This window comes from Sphaeramia orbicularis, chromosome 12, assembly GCF_902148855.1.
Source record: "Sphaeramia orbicularis chromosome 12, fSphaOr1.1, whole genome shotgun sequence".
Lineage (NCBI taxonomy): Eukaryota > Metazoa > Chordata > Actinopteri > Kurtiformes > Apogonidae > Sphaeramia > Sphaeramia orbicularis.
This window is the reverse complement of record NC_043968.1, coordinates 42,430,510-42,451,903: the sequence shown is the minus strand read 5'-3', so window position 1 is coordinate 42,451,903 and position 21,394 is coordinate 42,430,510. Positions and strand designations below refer to the sequence as shown.

Below are 21,394 nucleotides of genomic sequence, written 5' to 3'. Positions count from 1 at the left end.
AAAAAAAAAAAAAAAACTTAATGTTTTTATGTTCATTATGATCATGAATTTAAAAATTCCATAATTATTTAATTACAGAAACAATCACTTATTAATAAATGATTATTGAATGACTAAATATACTAAAATGTCAACTAAATAACAACCACCTTCTTATTAGCTAAACAATAATAAAATGAGCTTATTCAAAACTTGTTTTGATTGTGTTCTTTTTATTAAGTTGATATAATCATGACAGATATGTCTTTTTTTTGTCAATATATCAAATTTTAGATGGAAAATAACAAATTATATCTGTGTCCGAGAAATCACTTTCATCTAAGTTACCTATTACAAAAACAACTCAAGGAAGTGTGTTAATTCCAAATCACATGACCTGCTCCACATGATGTCATTTCCTCCTGACGAAAACACTGGCAAGACTCAAAAATCTGTTCTTTCTCCTCTTTCTTAGTTATTTAATTTAATATAAAGTAGTGTGTGAGCCAAGTGTGTATTTATTGCACTCTCATGTCAACAGTATTACTACAATATCTTCATAAATAACTTTCAATTTCAATTTTACTCAATTGTATATATGATATTTAGAAGAATCTTTCTGTAAAAATGCCATGTGGTATTATGGTTATGTTGATTTTAGGCCTGAAAACAGCAAAAATGTCAACGATACCTGTCAACTATGTTACCCTGTAAAGGGAACCCAAAAAGTCCCTCAATTATATTTTGACCCAGCTTACACTCATAGCTAATGAAATATTAAATTGCACAGCATTTATCAGATTTACCTTCACGCCCACAGACCTTTATGTGAAGCTCTATGTGGTGAACATTGCCACTCAGAAAAGGATTATCAAGAAGAAGACCAGAGTGTGTCGTCATGACCGTGAGCCATCTTTCAACGAAACCTTCCGCTTCTGTATGAACCCTACTGGGCATTCTCTACAGGTGATGACTCCACACAGAGCCATAAACATACAACACTAGTTTATATCAAACCCTAAACTATCATAATCTTTCCTTCTACAACAGCTGTTTCTTGTATCCAATGGGGGCAAGTTTGTAAAGAAGACTCTGATTGGCGAGGCCTACGTGTGGCTGGACAAAGTTGACCTTCGTAAGCGAGTGGTGAGCTGGCACAAGCTGCTCGCCAGCACTGCCCAGATCCACTCATAGAAGGAGAAGAAACCAGCTCGGGGCAAAAAGAAGAGAAAGAACATTTTGGGACGTTTAGGTTCAACATGTGTATCACTGATCTAATCTTCTGGGGTCGGGGAAAAGGAACATTTGGTCAGGGTGGGTGAAATATCTCTTTCTTCAGTCTTTATTTGTACAAGTTGAGTTTTTTTCTGAGATTAGGAGAAACAAACAAAAAAAAAAGATCTGATATGATTTTTATAATACAGAAAGACTGGAGGAAGTAGTTAATGTGTTTACAGGAAATGAACACATGTTTACAGGATGTGCAGTGTAGTGTAGCCAGGATCGAATTCAGAGAGTTCAAACGTGGAATCAACCAGGTATTTCACACTTCAACACTAATACGCAAACACACACACATACACACACACATACACATATATGATCATTTACAACACCTTTGCATGCATTCATTCACTCAACTCAACTCAGACAACTCAATTTTAATAGATACAGGGAATGGACACACTTGTAGATTCTAATTTATTTACTTAGATGTTTTATCCATAAAAAAAAGATTCTTCTAAAGGAATCACCGCATCACTTTATTATGATCTGCAGAGTTTTATTGATTTACAAAACATTTTGGGAATGAAATATTGAAGACTCTATTACGGAGACCTCTTATTTATTTTTCTATTACAATGTTAGCAGGAATATTATTTGTCTTCTCAATTATTTAAGTACTTATATGTATCGTGGGAAGCATAGTATATTTTGTAACACACTACCTAGCATTCCGGTTCAAGAGAAAAGAAAATCTCTGAAGGCATGTTTTTGAATTTATCAACAAAAACATCCCCTTGTTCACATTGGACCCCATCTTTTCTCTCCCTGAGTGTCATTTGCGTTCTATCAAATAATGATTATTATTTGATATAGGATTAACACTGATATATATATATATCTCAAATTGGGTACTATATATTGTGCGCATGAGTCTATCTATTTGGTATGGAGTGCCACATGTTCTGCACAAAAAACACCTCTAAGGTTCACTTTGTATATAGTGAAATAAAATGTTATAGCTGGAGATGAAAACATATATGGATAGATATATATATATAGATATCTTTATCACAGACAATCGAGTGTTCATGATTGTGACATAGAGATTTTATTTATCCATGACCCCCCTTAGAATGTGAGGCATTTATTAGACATATGAGATTTAAACATTTTTCTGTTTTTTATGTTATGAGATCCAAGCACATGACCAGTCTTACTTCAGTCCTGCTTTTTGGAGCAGACAGCAACATGCTTTTGTGGTATTTTGCACTTTTCTGCTCAGAATGTAAAACCTGCGTTGTCATCCTGCTTTTAATGAGATAGCCAGAGATGTCTTTTATCCAAGGTGAGGAATTAGAGTGAAGCAGTGACAATATCAGGAGATACTGCAGCGAACAAATATGCCAGAAACTGTTCTCATGTTGTGATCTGAAAACAAACTTTCCACAGAGAAGCGCTATAATCTTTCTAAGAAAATATAGTGCCGTTAAAGTAACAGGTTTATGTTATATACAAGCTTTCTTTGTTTTCAGCATCATATTTGTGATGTCTTGTGTTTTACCAGTCACATCCTGAATCCTAAATGTTAAGTGTTTTGAAATCAATGATTCCCATTAGATTTTGGAAAAGTTCATTTTCTGTGAATGCATGGAGGTCAAGAGGCAGGACAGTGGGTTCATTATTATCACTAATGTCAAATTTTGCAGTGAAACTATATGTAATATCTAACTGATTTCTATGCAACATCTACAAAGAGAATAACTCCATCTTGACTTGCCAGAAACGTGACACTTTGTGGGAGAGGAACATTTCCATCTGTCAAATTTATATACATATTTCTTGCACTGCTGCATTTTTTTTTCTTTTTGGTATGGTTATTGCTTTAATTATTTATTGTATATTTTATCTATTATTTTGTATTTCTGTATGATCCTTTATTTATTTATTGCCTGTGAGACAATTTCTTATGTTATTTTATATTTGTTTACAGTACATATCAAGTGTACATAAAAAAAATTGAGAAATTTTGTTTTTATACACAAAGTAGTGCTTGTTTACAATGTTTAGAGGGCCTGAAACTCAGAGAACCAACTATATTTCCTTCATGCACGACTACACTCACATAAGAATATTAACAAATATTTAATTCCTCATAGCTTTGACTTAAGATAAAATTACACATAAGATTATCATCTTTTTAATGCACTTACCCTTTGGATAGTTTCATTTTTCCAATATGTCTATAAGAAACATCCAAGAAAAAATATATAAAAAGATTAATGAGAATTCTACATGAAATACTGAAAGTTTAAAGGTCAGTCTTTTTTTTCTGTTTTTGTTATTTTTGTACCCATGTGCTTGTTTGTGTAGCATACTCATATCAAGTCCATGCATGTCATTGGCTTTTATGCATATCTCTTCTTTTAAGTGTTGTCTGTCTAAAAATATCAGTCTGAAATTTCTCATGACACTTAACACAAAAAATAACACATAGTCACACACAAATGCCATCTCTCTATTTCAAACCTTGTAAATACATAGCTTTTTTATACTGGGGTTTGGGAGCAATAGGTCTTACAGCGGACAGAAGAGGTGTGTGATCATAGAACTAACAGGACTTTGTTTTTCTCTTGATCATTGTACAGTGGATAGGCTGAGAAACGACCTATGTCTGTCTTAACGGACCCCGATTTACCCAACCCTTCACCAAACACTAAAGGTTTACCAGAGTCTAACCACAAAGAAGTCTATCTTAACAACTCAAAGTAGTTGCAGGAGAAATTAAATGTGCTCACACTGGATGTTGCATGTTTTGTTGGTGGTTCATACTATTTTTGTGTCCAGATATTATTAAAGAAAAAAAGAATGAGGTAGAGACAGATATAGAACAAAATGTTATAGAGGGGGAAATTTATTGAAATTATTGATGATATTGTATGCTGAGTGTACAAAGATTATGCTTGTAAAACCTGTCTGGTTTTCACTTGTAAGTAAACAGAAAAAATATACTGTCATGGTTTTGTGATTGTATACAGGAGGTATTGATAAATTATGCAAATTGTGCTGTAAAAATGGCTGTTGCCCCATGTCTAACTATTAAATATCAGTACAAATGATGCTTGACTTGACTCCAATTCACACTGCATGAGCAAAAAAAAAAAAAAAAAAAAACTCCTTTATTTTTGAAAACTAGGGGTTTACCATGAGCTCTAGCTGACTTCCTGTTGGCAGTAGCAGAATGTAACCAAAAGATGGTGCTCTTTCTCTTTATTTTGAGCACCCTGACAGCACAGTGGGCCCTCCTGCCACAGTCAGCTACACTTCCACAGGTGTTTCCACTTATTGAAGTTAAAGTGTTCTTCTTGTAACCGTGGGTGTGTGAACTTTTGACTTGTCACCGCAGGAAAAGCACAGGTGTAACCAATAACGTGGCTCTGTTTGTTCGTCAGCTAAGATGAATCAGCAGTTCATTAACATTCAGATGTTTCATTTTATCTACATCAGTTCTTTGACCAAACAAAATACCTCAAACTGTCTTCACTTAAGAGACGTATTTGTCATTTACTCTGTGGATAACTATCATCTGTTAACGCATATGAAGTATGTTGAACAGCATTACCGGGCGGAATAGCAAAATAGCAGATAGCAAAATCATTATGGCAAAAATCTGGCCCAAAACTGACATGCCATTTTGGCAAAGTTCTGGGTGGATGTATGGGCCCTAAATGGCCCAAAATAGGCAAGCCAAAGTCAAACCAGAAGGAAGCCAAAATTCATCCAAAAGTAATTGCGAACTTCCAAAATATAGCCATAACTGTCCCAGAAAAGCCCCAAATCCCCATAATCCAGCCATAAAGTAGCCAAAACTGACTCGAAGAGAGGCCAAAATTCACCCTAAATTTATGCTGATCATGCTTTAAAATGAAGTGGGGTTTTCTTCTGGGTAGAAATTCCCGCTCTTTGCGCAGTGTTTTGGCTTTACAGAAATATGCCAAAACACAACCAAAAAACATCCATACATGGAATAAGATGTTGCCGCTCTTTAGTCAATCTTCTGGCATGCCATAAACATGCCATACCATCCTTATACTTGATCCCGCTCTTTGCCCAGTCTTTTGGTTAACCACACATATGCCGTAACTCAGCCATATATTGCTGGTGCCTCCATATCTATTATGGAAAACCTTAATCATACCACAGTTAAGCCTAAAGGTTTTCATAATGCCAAAAGAAAGCCAAAAATGTCAAATGTATGCCATAATACTGCCAAAATATTTGCTATCTGGGTACTGTGGTCAGACACACCAGGATTAATCAGTGTGTCCAATAATGAAAGACAGGAAATAAAGGAGCGGCCTTAAGTTCAGGAAGTAGTGGAGCTATGCAAAGAGCCCGTTAAAAAAACGGATGTTGACGGACGTTACAACAAGCGAAGAAGAAGAAACATGTCACAGTATGTGTGGACACACCAGGAAACCCAATCATTTTTTAATTTAGTACAAGATAGAGGGGTAAAATATAATTATAATGAATATATCTGTAAATAAACACCACATTTACGTTTGTCGCCATGTTTATGGAATGACTTCTCATGTCATCTCGCGATAATAAACAAATCATCTCATTTGTGATTTAATGGAAAAACCGACATGACGCACTTCTTTTTTTTTTTGACATTTAGTAAATATCAGTAAAGTTTCGCACAGATGTCCAATGGACAAGTAATTACAACATTGTATAGTAACGAAGTACTAATACTAAACTATTGTACTCAAGTATGTTTTGGGAGAATTTGTACTTTACTGAGTACTTTTTTTGTTTACTTTCACTATTAATTCACTACATTTCCTAACTCAATTGCATACTTCTACTCTGATATATTTTTTTAATTCACAGTATCGTTTCTCATTACAAAAATAAGTGAAAAGGTCCTCCACACACACATACACACACCCCTTTATTGAAATGGACTCTATGCACAGCCCCACTACTTCCTGAACTACAGGTGGCTCCTTTATTTCCTGTCTTTCATTATTGGACACACTGATTAATCCAGGTGTGTCTGCTACTTCTTGTTGTAACTACTGATTAATTAGACACACCTGAATTAATCAGTGTGTCCAATAATGAAAGACAGGAAATAAAGGACCCACCTGAAGTTCAGGAAGTAGTGGGGCTGTGCATAGAGTCCATTAAAGGAAATTTGGTGTTTTCAACAAAGTCAGGAAGCTGATTTGTCATTGAGCCTAATCGCGTAATGTGCACGTGCAAACGATGGTCCACACTCAACCTGTCTGTGATCTGTTGATGTGGGGGAGAGCTGAATGAAGCTATGCTAAAAACAGGTTGGTATTATATCAATGGTTTAGACTTTGGATTCCTTGTTTACGAAGTGTAATGTAGGCTCCATGTTTTGAGGTGCCACATAAGCTTTCATAGATGTTGTTTTTTTGTTTGTTTGTTTGTTTTCTTCAAAATTCTGACATTTCTAATTCCCGCAGTACTCCTGTTTAAGTTTTTGAAACCTTCAATATTTTGACCTCTTGTCTTTTACTTTACTATGTTTTAAAATCCTAGGTAAACTTTATAATATTCAAAATTCTGACTGCCTTTGGTTGTTATTAACATTTACTTGTACTTTTGCATTCATTACTTGAGTACATTTAATTGTAGACTATTTGATATACTTAAGTACAGTAAATACTAGATACTTACAGACTTTAACTTGAGTAGCATTTCAGTTGGTCACTTGAACTTCTACCGGAGTAATTTTTTGGTAGGATATCTGTACTTCTACTTAAGTGTGACTTTCCTGTACTTTATACAACAGTGGTTATTCATACACATCATTACCTGCCTGCACATAGAGTGAAAACCATCACTGAACAGTTGACATGTAAGGCTCAATCTGTAACAGCAGGTTAGAATGATCCTGCAGGGGGCGTGGTTCACCCTTTTAAGTTTATCCAGAGCCATAGAGCGAGAGATTGTGACAACTTTGATGTCACCGCTACTGTGATCACATGGTTCATGTAAGCCTCAATAGTTCCAAAACAAACTTCAGCTTTCATGTTCGTCTATGGGACAGACAGCAGTGAGTGCGTTATTGCATGGTAGTATCAAAATAAACCACACACACGTATATTTCCAACCATTGTTGCATTACTGTATGTATGTTTGTGTCAGTTATGCTTTTAAGTATGGGATTGACCACTGAAAGTACTGCATTTAGCAAACATTGGGCTAGTTGCTATGGTACCTCTCTTGTTTGTGAGCAGCTTGACATGCTCTAATCATGATCTTAAATCCAACACTGAAACCCTTGACATGCCCTGATCACGGGCTCACTGCTTCTTGACAGAGTTAGCCATCTAGTTTCAGAACTACAGTAAGTAGGTTTACAAAATGAGCGCAGGACAAATGAAACTATTTACAGGCATCACATGCCATTATGAATCTTTAAAAGATTACAAATAGAATAAATTAACTGGCAAAGTGGACCCATATTTCTACCTGCCGTAAATGACACTAATTAGCACATTATCTCAGCTGACAAATTTAACCAAACACCACCAGGTTCAGCAAAACGACTAAACTAAAACCTGCTGATAACCAAATCTGTACTAATGTTACTTTACCTTAGAAACTCCATAATGTTTAGTTATAGTGGTTAAATCTCAACAGCTAGCGAAGTCAGGCTAGCTAACTATTAGGCTACAGCTGAAAGTCAAACATAACGTTTGTATAAGATAATAGATTTATAGAAACGCTAACACATACCAAAGAAAACAGAATGTACAACATAAATGTCCGCTTATTCAGGAAGTACACTTGATAATTTGAAAGATGACAATATCTTATTAACTTACCACTGGAGTTGGTTGATCAGCTGCAATAGAAATGAATGTGTTCCAACACCGCGACACTCAAAGTTTGGAACTAGTTTGGAACTATTTCGTCGGCTTTGGAGTATATGAGGTAAGAGTTAATATGCGGTTATCGTAGACAGTGGAAAGTTCTTGCACCTTTTGAGACAAAATGTATTTGCGAAGAAAAATAACCCACCTCGGCACTGGCACCAAGACCACTTTATGAAGCTTCCAATTTTTTTTTTTTTTTTTTTTTTGCCTAGGCTAATCTGCAATTATTTCGGCTGAATACCAATTAGCCAAAATATTCTAAATACTTTTGAGTGTTAGCTGCTGATCTTTTCACAAAAAATTATATATATATACATATATATATATATATATATATATATATATATATATATATATATATATATGTGTGTGTGTGTGTGTGTGTGTGTGTGTGTGTACATACAGGGTGGGGAAGCAAAATTTACAATATTTTGAGGCAGGGATTGAAAGACAGTGTGTGACCAATTAGTTTATTGAAAGTCATAAGAATTTATTTGCCACAAGAAAATTTACACAATAGAAAATGTTTTTATTCTATGTGTCCTCCTTCTTTCTCAATAACTGCCTTCACACGCTTCCTGAAACTTGCGCAAGTGTTCCTCAAATATTTGGGTGACAACTTCTCCCATTCTTCTTTAATAGTATCTTCCAGACTTTCTCGTAATAGTTTTGCTCATAGTCATTCTCTTCTTTCCATTATAAACAGTCTTTATGGACACTCCAACTATTTTTGAAATCTCCTTTGGTGTGACGAGTGCATTCAGCAAATCACACACTCTTTGACGTTTGCTTTCCTGATTACTCACATGGGCAAAAGTTTCTGAAAAGGTATGGATAATAGTGTTAGGTATGATTATGACATCAATATATGTTTGGTTTCAAAACAATTGACGTTGTGCCTGCTGAGAAAAAAACAACTAAATGTTCATTGTAAATTTTGCTTCCCCACCCTGTATGCATACATACATACATGTTTGTACATTAGAGATTTGCTCGATCACTTTTGCAAGTGTACATTTTGGTGTTTTTTATACCTTATCTTATATCTGTATTGGTCTGAGCAAGTGTATTGTAATCTATTCTATTCAGAATCATTGTTAGTTAACATGCAAAAAAAAAAAAAAAAAGGAAAGAAGAGTAATATACAGGGGGAATAAAAGAGAAATTCTAAATATATATAAAATCTATACACATAAAGACACAGATATTAACTTATATACAATAACGGGGCTTTTTTTTAAAAAATCAAATGTTATAATAATATTTAAACAAACCTATGCCTATAGATGTGGAGCCTTCTCACCTTCTAAAACAAACATGTCATTAAAGATAATAAACATTCCAAATGAGGTAAAAGCCATTTAACTAATTTCATCTCTTTGACAGAAACGCTGATAGTTTGGACACTGATGTGATAAAAGTGTGTGTGAAGTCCAATAGCTAATGATGGGACTGTTCATCACAGCTGATGATGTGGTTTCATTTATAATCTATGACTGGACACCTGTTGGAGACACCATAAATGGCTGGAGTGGCTGTCCAGGGCTCAACAGTGGGCTGCTTTTAAATAGAGAAAACATTTTAAATATAGACAACCACTGAGGACTTTCCACAAGCTATATTTAAAGTGTTTGAATATGTGGCCATACTGAGATATTTAGTCACAGAGGAGGACATTTATGAAAGTAAGTTAGTTTATAATGTTATTTTTGAACTACTTTAGAATTGTGTGAATTATAGGAAGGTCATTTGCCTTAACTTAGGCCTTTCTTCCATGTTCTTTTGGTTTGCATAGAACAGATAACCTTAGTGTTTGTCTTAAGTGCATATTTGAAAACCAGACAGTGGATGATGTTTATGTCTTCTATTTTGTGATGATGGCATATGTTGTACTGTCTGTCAAAATATCAATGAAAAAAAAAAATTAAAAAAAAAAAAATAAAAAAGAACAGATAACCTTAACGTGTGTTTCTGCAGCTCCCCATATTATTTATTCTGGAGGAATATCTGAGTTAGACCTTTGGAGAATGAGGAGAATTTGAAGTGTTGAAGGACATTTCTTGGTTGACTTCTCATGTGCTTCTCACTGAAAATGCTGACGGTTTGATCAAAGCATGCCAGGCTGTCCCTGCCAGATCAGGCTCTGTTGTCTACATTATATCCTTCAGTCTACCTCTCTCTTTTTATGTTCCCTGTGTTGTCTCATATTCACCCTCTCTCTCTCTTCTCAATAACTCGGCTTCTGCTCTCTCCCTCTCTCTTCCTGATGGATCCCTCAGATCCTTTCACTTCTAAAGATCTGTTTGTTCCTCTGTTTTGCCTTTAAAGATGTGACCTGCATCAGACAGGAGCCTGGAAACGCATGGCTGTTGCTGTGTGTCTGTGATTCACAGAGCAGTGAGGGTGATCAAAATGACAAGCATTTGGCTAGCCCACATCAGACCACAACGGCGGCTGCTTCCACCTCTTTATGGTTAGAGGGGTCACACATCCATTGAATGTTTCTTGATCTCAAAAGACGTGTTGTTAATATTCAACTCAGGGGTCAAATATGTATTTTTAAGGCTTTGTTTCTTATTGTTTAAAATGTACGTGAATACAACCAAAAGTATAGGTAGCCAAGGCCAGAAGAGATTAGCTATTAAACCTAGATTAATAATATTAAACTCAGTGTATTGTAAAACTACAAGAGCGATTACAGAAATTTTGATTTATTTATTAAATACTCGTCTGAAGGGTTTTTGTCCTCTCCGTTGATAAACTACACGTACCGAACCATCTGACATCCTAACACAATTACCACAATTGGAGACCTGCTGGATACAAAGCAGGACAGTAGAAACCATCTGGACGTAATGACCAGAGCCTTTTCCTGAGATTTTAAATTTGTTCTCTTGTTCCAAAATGGACATCTAAAAAAGTCCAGATGTTCACATGAGGGATGTACTGTCACTAAACAGTGACTGTCAGTGGCATTATATTAAATAAAGCCAATTTCTTGGAAGATAAATGTAAGACATCCTGGCAAATGTCAAAAGATAAAACAGGACACGATTAAGTTTGGATTTGACAGGAAGTGGTTACATTTTAGACAGAAAGAACATTTAGTAACATAAACATTCCTATTATTCATTCATCTGTGCTTCCTGGTAATATGCCTAGCACATGCACCAACACGTGTTGAAATGGCAGTGATAAGTAGAAATGCAAAAACTCAATACTGCAAGACGGAAACAAGATTTGTATGTTTAAAATAAATGAACAGGACAGCTATGACCCTTCATGTCTGATCACCTCCGATCCCCCCTGAGGCCAAGTTCTTGTCACTGGATGCCTGTTTCACCCTACGGCACTCCTTCACTGGGCCATAACTTCTCCTCCTGACAGAATAGTTTTCCCTAATAGTAATGTGATCAGTCAGTGCACAGAGGGGACTAAGGCTGCCCCTGTCCTGAGTAAGACATCATATCACACACACTCGCCATCACTTTTCTTTCAGCGAGTCAGCATGGCACCGCTGTGCTGACTGTCGCCAAGGAGAAGACTGTGGTGCAAGAAAACACGTGTTTATTTTCACTTGTTGACCTACAAAAGCCTTACATGTATCAAAGATCAATGTGTTTTTAAATTGTGACTGAACATATGAGGAATCCATATATGAAATCCGCCTAATGACTACAATATCTCCAAAATGCTAGCTAAACTCTGTCAAACTGAATCTGTTTCAAATTGCCTGTCATATGGTTTTTCCATTCTCCATCATGTTCCATCTTTCTTCCATAACAGTTAGATGTGACAATGAAGAATGCATCAGTGTCAGCTTATGTGGAGATAAAACACATGTCCCATCATCTTTGCCAAGAAGAAACTGTGCGGAGGAGATGCCGATTAAACTTTAAACTTGGAAATCATTTGTTGCCAGGGTAACATACTTGCCCAGCAGATTTAATAAATGAATTGTGCATGGCAGCCTGTAGGGGAGGGAGAGAGGGAGAAATATAATGCCATATTCTTTATTTATTTCTTGCTTGAACGCAGTTTCTTGATTTTATTTTTTTTCCTCCCTCAAGCATAGCATTATATGCATACATCAATTTGTTTGTCTTGTGACACTGACAAAAATGACACAAAATGATAGTGACATTTCAACTTTCTGAACTGACAGACGCTTCATCATATTGTATCATGTTATATGACTTACTGCTCTTTAAAAGCCTTCAATCTGCATTTTTAAAGTAAAGTCAGCATTTTAAAAAATGAGCCATTTATAAAAAAAAAAAAAAAAAAGAAAATAAATATGGCAGATAACAGTAAATAGTCAGTGATTCTCTGTTTGACTGTAAAATGTAATTTGATGGGAAAATGACCCCAAGAACAATTTGGATGCACAAGCGTATGCCCTGTAAATGTGCTTTAATTAGATACTACATAGTTAAACAGTCAAACCTTATTAGGCAAGAGACTTTAGGGGAGCTAGTTTAAGCATATAAATAATACACTGGTTATTTGTTTTTGCTGTATCTGCTTATAGATGGAAAGGAAAAGGAATACATTCAGTCATTTTGAATGAAAGTCATAACTCTTCGATATGAAATGTGTCTCCATCGAGTGCCAACTCGATGGAGACACAGAAGAGACAATATTTGTCTCTTCTGTGTTAGCCTCTGTCTGCTGCTCCCAGCGAGAACACACATGTAAGTTGTGCACTCACTGGTTGGGAAAACAACAGCCTTGTGGCTCAGTTGTGAGGAGTTGGTGTTGAGGCAGCGAATGGTTGCTAGGCAACGGCAGCCGGGCGATTCCCTGGACAGGTGGGTGGGGTTGGGAGCTGGTGATAGAGGCCACACCTGCTGCCTGGCAGACACGCACCCGCACATGCACGCGTGAACACAACCACACACATGCCTAATTCTCTTAGAAACACATTAGCCCCCAGCTCCCGTCCTGTTGTGTTCTCTTCTGCTGCCGTTTTCTGGACATGAAGCAAAATGTAATTAATGGTAAACAGACTGAAATAAAAGTGTAGTTCAGTGTTTAAAACAAGAGTCAAACAACCTTTATATTGTTCGTATATCAAACTGAAAAGTACTTTTGCTGTTTTTCTTTTACAGAGGTCTGTTTCAGTCTGTTAGCCTGTTCTGTGATTTATTTGGACTTGTTGGCTATGCCAGCTTGCACAGGCATCATTAGTGGGCATGATAACAAACCAACAAAGCCTAAGTGTACTGTTATATACTGTTGCCTTTTTTATGGATAAACTGCATGAAAATGAAACTGTGTATTAGGCATCTGATCATTTATGAGAAAATGATGTATTTATTAAAATGCATCTGCTGTTTTGACAGGCTTTTGTGAAACACACTAATCCCTACAAAAATCCCATATAATCCTATTCAAGCAACTTTTGTATTTGCATGCCTGCTTCAAAAACAGAAGCAGCATGAAGGATTGGTGTTGGATTTTTGTACTTGTGGCAAGCAATGGAGTTTTTGTCTCCTTGGAACCGATTTTCATCCTGTTCTTGGAATTGACCATTTTAAAGCTTTGGCTGATGATTCCAGACTGATTTGTGTGCATCTGTTTGCTCACATGTACACCTGTACCTGTGATGCTAAAGGTGCTGAGAATATTACTAACAAAACAGCAAACTTACTATATAAGCTTTACTACTCTTTTTTCTGTGTTATGCTGTCTTTTATACAGTCTGTGAGTAGTTTGTATTCTTCAAACTAACTTTCCCCTTTCTGTGCAGCTGACATTATCCCCTCACCTGCCTTGCCTCTTCACTGTTGCTCTGTAAATACACTTTGCAGCTCAAAGCCCTGCCTGGCAAGAGGTCCCATAGGAGCAGCTTTTATATGGGTAATAGTGAAACCTGAGCAGGGGAGCGTGGACAGCTATTTGCGCTGTAAATCTATTTCTATGATTCATATAATAGCAAGTGAGCAACACTTAGTCTTGTTTGTCTTCTGTGGGCCTCTATGGCAAACATAGTTAACTTCCCAACTTTCACACATCCACGTACAAAGAAGTTGACTGAAGTTTAACTAAGAAATAATAACTCCCATAATAAGTGAGAAGCTCTGAGGAAATAAGTAAAAGATTAGTTTTGAATATGACAAGGGGCTTTAGAGAGAAACTCATTAGAAAGAAGTGTATTCTTTGAGTATTTACCTTGCTGATTGTCCTTGCTAAGGGAAATGTCACTTCATATTAACTTTACCCCAACCCTTCCAGCAACTGGAATTTATTAACACATTTCTGCATAAGAAGATGCTGCATGTTGTTTAAAAGTAAATGAAAGCTCATAATCACATATAATAAAACATTTATATTGCATTGAGCATTTTGTTGTACTGTTGTGTTTTTTTCTTCTCCTGAATATGGTATAAGCCGTAATATCCTAGAGCACAGGTGTCAAACACGCGGCCCAGGGGCCAAATCTGGCCCGCCAAAGGGTCCAGTCCAGCCCTTGGGATGAATTTGTGAAATCCAAAAATTCCACTTAAGATATTAACAATCCTTTTAGTTCAGGCTCCACATTCAGACCAATTCAATCTCCAGTGGGTCAGAACCAGTAAAATTCTATCATAATGACATAAAAATAATGACAATTCCAAATCTTTCTCTTTGTAAATGTAAATATTTTCATATATTTACACTAAAACAAAGTATAATTTTGCAAAAAATGCAAATAACCTGAAATGTCTTAAGAGAAGTACATACAATTTTAACAATATTCTGCCTGTTACTAAATGTTTTGTGTATTTGTAGATCCGCTGGGATCTGTAAATTATAATGCACATGTGGAAATGATAAACTGAGGCAGAATATTGTTAAAATTACACTTATTTTCTCATGTTATTCACATCTTTTGAAAGGATAGTTTGTAGATGTAAACATTTTCATAATGTAAATTTACTTTTTCACTCTAAAACATAGAGAAAAGTTTGGAGTTGACATTATTTATATATTATTACGTTATTATTTTACTGGTTCGGCCCACTGCAGATCAAATTTAGCTGAACCTGGCCCCTGAACTAAAATCAGTTTGACACCCCTGTCTTAGAGGGCTTAAAGCAATGCTCATGATCAGATGGAAGTAAACTAGTACCTCTGAGTACTCAAAAACCTTACCATAGATGGTAGTGTTAACAAGAATGGGGGGTAATAGTTATAACAACAAACTGATTCTTTGCGGGTTTTTACAGAGTAGATAACGGATCAACTGGTTTAAAAAGGAAACTTTTGTATCCTGCAAGAAAAAAAGTGAGGACAAAAGTGCATCCTTTAATGACAAACCACAACAGTAACCGTTTTAATTTATTTAGGATGAATTAAAACTGGAATGTAAAGCCACCCAATGTTGTTAGATGCTGAGGCAGTGTTTGTGTCAAGTGTCCACTATTTGATAAGACTCACACGGCGAGAAAGTCGTGCGTAATTCGTGCGGCATGTGGTGGGAAGACAGGGCGCCCGGAAACTCATTTGTGCGTCAGGAAACCACACGCTGTAAAAAATGTCAGTAACTGCCGGTCAAAAAAAAAAAAAAAAAAAAAAAAAAAAGTCACATTCAACAGCTGTCACTTTATTAATCAAACTGTACCAAAACGCTACCTTGCTTGTTTGTTTGTTTTTTTTACACTAAGTATATTAACACAATGACTTTACTGATATTTTTACCAAAGGAAATTACAGTATAATGTTACTTTAACACAAATAAGATAATCTGACAAAAAGAAGAGACAAGAAAACATTGAAAAGGAAGCATGGGGCATGGAAAAAAATCACCCTCTGTATCTCTGTACCAGTTGTTTTACGATGGGAACCCCACAGCTTCAGAAAATGACGCTTCAGATGGACATGTTTTTTACAGTGTGCGGAGTGGCACCGCTCTGCCGGCCGAGCTCCCATCTAAATGCGCCCTCCCCTTTTCTCCTTTTATATTTTGACACACGCTGGACATCTACGCTAATAACATATCGAAGTTTCAGACACATGCGTAACAGTCATACACACACAGAGACGCTGAACCAAAAAAGCCCACTCCTCAGTTCCACCAGTGGGGAGGGACTTCCAGACCAGATGAGATTTGTTTCCAAACGCGCACCGATGGCGGTGTAAGGCGTTTGGCTGAGAAGTACGCACGGCGCTGTGGATTTGTGGATGTTTTGTGTATCTTCTCCCCGAGTGGATCCAGTTTGAGGGGAAATAAACAAAACTATGGATTACTCTGTCGGCCTACTTTTACTTCTGTCGACCATTTCATCTGTGTCGGCCGGACAATTCCCATCAGCGCAAATGTAAGTAGAGCTTCAAACCAGCCTGTTGGATTATGAAAGTCTGGAATAGTATTCTTTGTAGCTGAAAATACATCCCTGATTCCATCCAGACCTTGATATAGTTTAGTCAGTTTTACGCACGATTTATATCTAAGGCTCTAGAGATGTAAAAACACTGAGACTACTACCGACTACTGACACAGGCATGTACAATCTTGTAAACAACCCGCCTTCAGATATTTCTATACTATTCCAACTTTGGAAATTGAGCAACCTTATTGTAAAGTATTCATGCAGAATTGTAAAGCGTGTCTTTCTTTCCAAGTGATGACGCTTGCACATTAGTTTGGCCATAAGTTTGCCTTGTGAAACGTTATATTTAAAGCCACTGTCTATTTGTTGCCAGCAAGCAGCAGAGTGACATGTGACAGGCTGTCAAATGAATCATCCTGGGAACTCAGATTGGTCTCATTTTGGCTCAGGGGTTCCCAAACTTTGCCGAAAGCACCTCCACAATTAAGCTTGTTAGACAGTTTGTCTACATTTTTAAAATAGATTGGCTGATTCTGACTGTTAATGTTTTTACTGTAAAAGGCAGTTGAGTGAGACCTTTTGTTGGTTTTACTGATGGGACACTTGAACTTCTGAAAATATCTTTGAATATTTTAAATTTGCAGACTATGTGGAATCCTTCAGATGTATAGTATCTGAAATAAAGGCTGTGTGTATTAATAATTCTGTTTTCAGCTGCTCACACATTTGTAATATGTGTACTATTGAATATTTACACTTTTTTCATCATGCAGGCAGTTTTTTTTAATTATTCATTGCTGAAGTCCCAATAGTTTTCCCTTGAACTACTCTATAAACTCAGATGTTTCAGTTTGATATGCATGTTTGTAACTTGAGTTAAAGACTTATGTAATAAAGTGTCAGTGTTACTGGCACAGTTGAGGTATCACAAGGTTTGTCTAAATTTGATTCCCGGTGTCTATATTTGCAGTGCAACATTAATAGATTCAGCAAATGATATGTATATGGTCACAGGAATATGTTTTCTAAATTAAATAAATGTGTAGGTGTGCAAGCCTGTGCAGATCCTGTGCTGCACATCACACTTCATCAACAGGTCTAAGATATTCCAGATGGTTCTAATGTGTGCAGGACTATACAGTGTTTGGTTTTAAACGAAGCCCAAGTATGGTCCCCGACACAGATGAGCCATGATGGCACTCAGCCTAATGGCCAAGTACAATGATGTCAGACTAGCAGAGTGGCCTGCCCACTCCCTATATTTCATGGGCACTAAGTGGATTGATCTGTGGGTTGTGTACATAATATTCACACAGGCTTGGTGAGCTGTAGACCCACTTTCACTGACACAGTTGCCTTCCTGTGGGAGTGGGATTGGTTGTCTAGTGAGAAAAAAACAAATATTATTAACCTTTACATCAGAATGGTAGGAACTTTTCATGTGAATTAACAAAACTTAATGTAGCGCTTAAGAAAAATGGCAATAAGCAATTTGTGGTGCAAATCCTTTAAGAAATAACTGTGTGACAAAACGTATCTCATACTTACCATGTACACTGTTTTAGCTATAGCTGGTCTTAGTGGACTCTTGTCTTGATGGTGATTTTGAGTGACAAGCTTCGCATTGACTCCTCAAGGTGAAAGTCACAGAGAGAAGCAGAAAGGAAACTAGAAGGGCAGGGATCGAGAGAGTGAACCACTGTGTTTCCCTACAGGAAATTTAGACATGTGGATAACCAAGGTCTTTAGTAGCTCAGTTAGGACTAAAATCAGACATTTTTAAGAGCATTTTTATGCTACTTCTGCTGCCTTCATTACATTTTTCTTTCTTGCACCTCTCTGTCTAGCACAGTGTATGACTGTTTATCTGGACATGTCAACATCTGTCTGGTCATCCCTCCATGCCCTCTCCTCCTCTTCAACACACTTCCTTTCCATCTTGTTCAGACCATGTCCATCTTCTTTGCATCCAGCTCCCTATATCTAAGTCCTTCCTCTATCTTTTTTGTGCTGCCTGAAGGCAGATGATTAACATCATCGAATCTGAAATGCAAAGCCTGATGTCATAGACTATGCCCTAGAGATCTTGGCGCCAGCCAGCACAATAAGAGATCAGGAGAGATGAATAGGAAAGATAGAGATGGAAAGAAAGGAGACAAAAAAATCCAGACTGCTTAGCCTTTTTGATGCCATAAGTCTGTGTATGTTTGCTGCTATATGGATTCTGAAAGTACCATTTATTGTTGCCGGCTTAAGAGCCAAAAGAGGGGTTTCCTAATCATCATGACCTGTGTTTAATCTGGCAATAAGACTAGATCTTATTTTCCCTCTGGCTTTGTCCTTAGTCATTGACAGACATATTTTACTCCCATCTTTTTTCTCACACTTCCCTTTCCCTCTGTCACCCTCCACTCTGTTTTCTCCCACTCTAATGCTTTTTAAGGCTAACTAGATTTCATGCTCAACCAGCTAAAGAGCTATGTTTCTCATGTTTGCCTCCTTTCTGGTGATCAGTGGGCATAATATGAGGAGGCACTTGAGAGCAGGAAGCCAGTTAAGACACAGTATATAGAGCAGCAGGTTCAGTGGGAATGATGTCTGAGATAACCCAGCCTTTTTAGTAGGACCACGCATCTGGGCCAGACTGAGTCTGAACCCCAAAAGACGGGTTAATTTTACAAAACAGTACAAGGAAAAATTGTAATGTCTTGCAGGGATATTAACTCTACATGGCTTTAGTAAGTGATACAGTGATCACACAACAGCCAGTCTTGCCATTTGGAGAAGTAGTAAGAGTAGTGGTCATGCTTTTATATTGGTTTTAAACAAAAGTATATAATTCAAAGATTTGAGCCAAAAAAATACCCATATCTGTGGAAAATCACCCTGGCTCCTTGCTCTTTTATTTATTTACTTGAAATATGGTTTTTGTCAATGGAAACAGCTTCAGTCCTTTTTTGTCTTGATTGGATCTTAAAGCCTTTTAACTTTTGTTTTATTTTTGAGAGAGAGAGGATGATTATGTCTCATCCAATATAACTGAGGAAGGATGAATGCCAATAATGAATTACAATAATGAATTACATTTTCCATTAACTTTTATTCTAGTTTCACATCTCACTTGTCATTGATATTATGCAGGGTTTGCAGCGGATGAATCAAATGAAATAAGCTGATGGAAATGATTAGCTCAGGGCTTTCTAGGGTTTCCTTGGCTGTGATTTGCACCTCCTAGCCACTAGGGAGTTGATGCCAGCAGGTATATTTCAGGAGGCATGCTCTTGCTCAGAGTCAAACAGCTGGTCGGTTATATCTGTTACACACACCACTTTCAAAGCAGTAAAATCTCTGCCTCTTGCTAACGTTGCCCTCCACTCCACTTATTGTTCTTCTCTTGTGTTTTCCTCCTTTCCCCCTACTGCTCACTCTTTTTTTCTTCGCTATCCCCTTACCACTTTGCCCCTTTCTATATTTAGAAAAGTGTCTGTCTTAAGTCAGACGTGGGAAAAGATACAGGACACAGGGGTGCAAAGTCACAAGGGAACTTCCCATAAATATCAAGATGCTTTTCTAGTGACAGTTTGTGGACAACCTTGGTTATGGGTGGCCTCTTGACTGTTGTTTTAGTCTCTGGTTTAAGTTTCTCATGCTTTGGAAGTTCCCTGGAAGAGACAAAAAAAGGGCCCTCTGTGCATGTTAAGAGAAAATTGGAGGTGCTAAAGAACACTCTTGGTGCTGTAGTTAACAATCCAATGCCACATATAAAATTCTCAAGAATTTTCCATTGCAGAGGTTCCTGGAAAAACCTTGAGAATAGCTAACAGCTGTTTGGATGGGAGCCCTGTCCAGTACAGGAAACACATCTGTATCCTGTAATATATGACTTGGGGAGTGTAGTTTTAGGGGTTTAGTGTAAAATGCAACATGTGTCAGTTCTCTCTTGTATTAAAGTTTATTTATGAACTATCCTTTATTTTATCAAATTTGTGTCACAGGAAGAAAGAAACTAACAATCTAGTAATATTATATTGTATATGTCACAAAAATAGCAAGTAGCAAAAAATAATACTGTTAAATATTGTGGGCAAAGCTGCAAACCTTTTGTTTAAGAAAGCTCTCAGTATGTTTACATGTGCACTAATATTCCACTATTATTCTGAATTTGACAATAATTGGAAGCTGAGTTTTCATGTAAACACTGTACTTATTCTGTTTTGATATTCTGAATTAAACCTTTTTCCAAATCCATCATGTGGACATGTGGAATATATCGATATGAGGATTCTTTGGACGTGTAGACAGTGCATTTGGAAAATAAATCTAATTTGCCTGTTATGCTGCAGGTTGTGACACACAGCCTTTGTTTATGGTCAGCTGGAGCTGGAAGAAGAAGGAGAAACACACTAACTGTTAAGCATTATAACAGATGATTTCAACAGGTTCATAGATATGAGCAAATACCAAAAGCTGCAAGGTTGAAATCACACAGTGGATCGTCTACCACTTTGTGGAAAAATTTGACAGACATTATTTTTAATGGGGTATACATGGCTACATGTGAAGAGGGGTCTTTTTGGAATTAGGGAAAAACAGAAAATTAGTTTGCATTTAAATGCAGTCAATGAAGCTAAGATCAGAATATCTGTGAGATATTAGAACATAGATGTGTAGTACAGCTAACTGATAAATTATGTTCTTTAATACCATCAGAATATGAACATATGTAATAAACTAAATCAAAGACTGAACCATGGTGATTTAGAAGAATTGTTTTATTTTCATGTGCCATACAGGCACCCTCAGCATGCAAATAGTTGGCCAATCAGTTAAAAATTCCAGTTTGCAATATTACACTCTCAAATTAATTGAGGGTGTCAGTTTGGTTGCATGCAAATTTATTGTCAAAAGTAATATTTTTACCACAATATTGAACTATGGTCACCACATGGTTTT

The 21,394-nt window shown here is 36.7% G+C and overlaps 2 protein-coding genes across 16 annotated transcripts in view; both read left to right on the top strand.

The window, feature by feature from the left end:
* Positions 1–4,322, top strand: part of pcloa (piccolo presynaptic cytomatrix protein a) — a 68,148-nt gene extending 63,826 nt beyond the window's left edge. For all 11 annotated transcript variants that reach the window (XM_030149047.1, XM_030149052.1, XM_030149051.1 and 8 more), the window contains 2 exons: positions 800–945; positions 1,030–4,322. In XM_030149047.1, the coding sequence (XP_030004907.1) occupies positions 800–945; positions 1,030–1,173 (290 nt within the window). In that variant the 3' untranslated portion in view covers positions 1,174–4,322. The remainder of the gene's footprint in view (positions 1–799; positions 946–1,029) is intronic.
* Positions 4,323–16,083: 11,761 nt separating this feature from the next.
* Positions 16,084–21,394, top strand: part of LOC115429850 (voltage-dependent calcium channel subunit alpha-2/delta-1-like) — a 105,761-nt gene continuing 100,450 nt past the window's right edge. For 3 of the 5 annotated variants that reach the window (XM_030149629.1, XM_030149630.1, XM_030149628.1), the window contains exon 1: positions 16,084–16,429. In XM_030149629.1, coding sequence (XP_030005489.1) covers positions 16,350–16,429 — 80 coding nt within the window. In that variant the 5' untranslated portion in view covers positions 16,084–16,349. The remainder of the gene's footprint in view (positions 16,430–21,394) is intronic. The other 2 variants (XM_030149632.1, XM_030149631.1) reach the window with 1 other exon arrangement.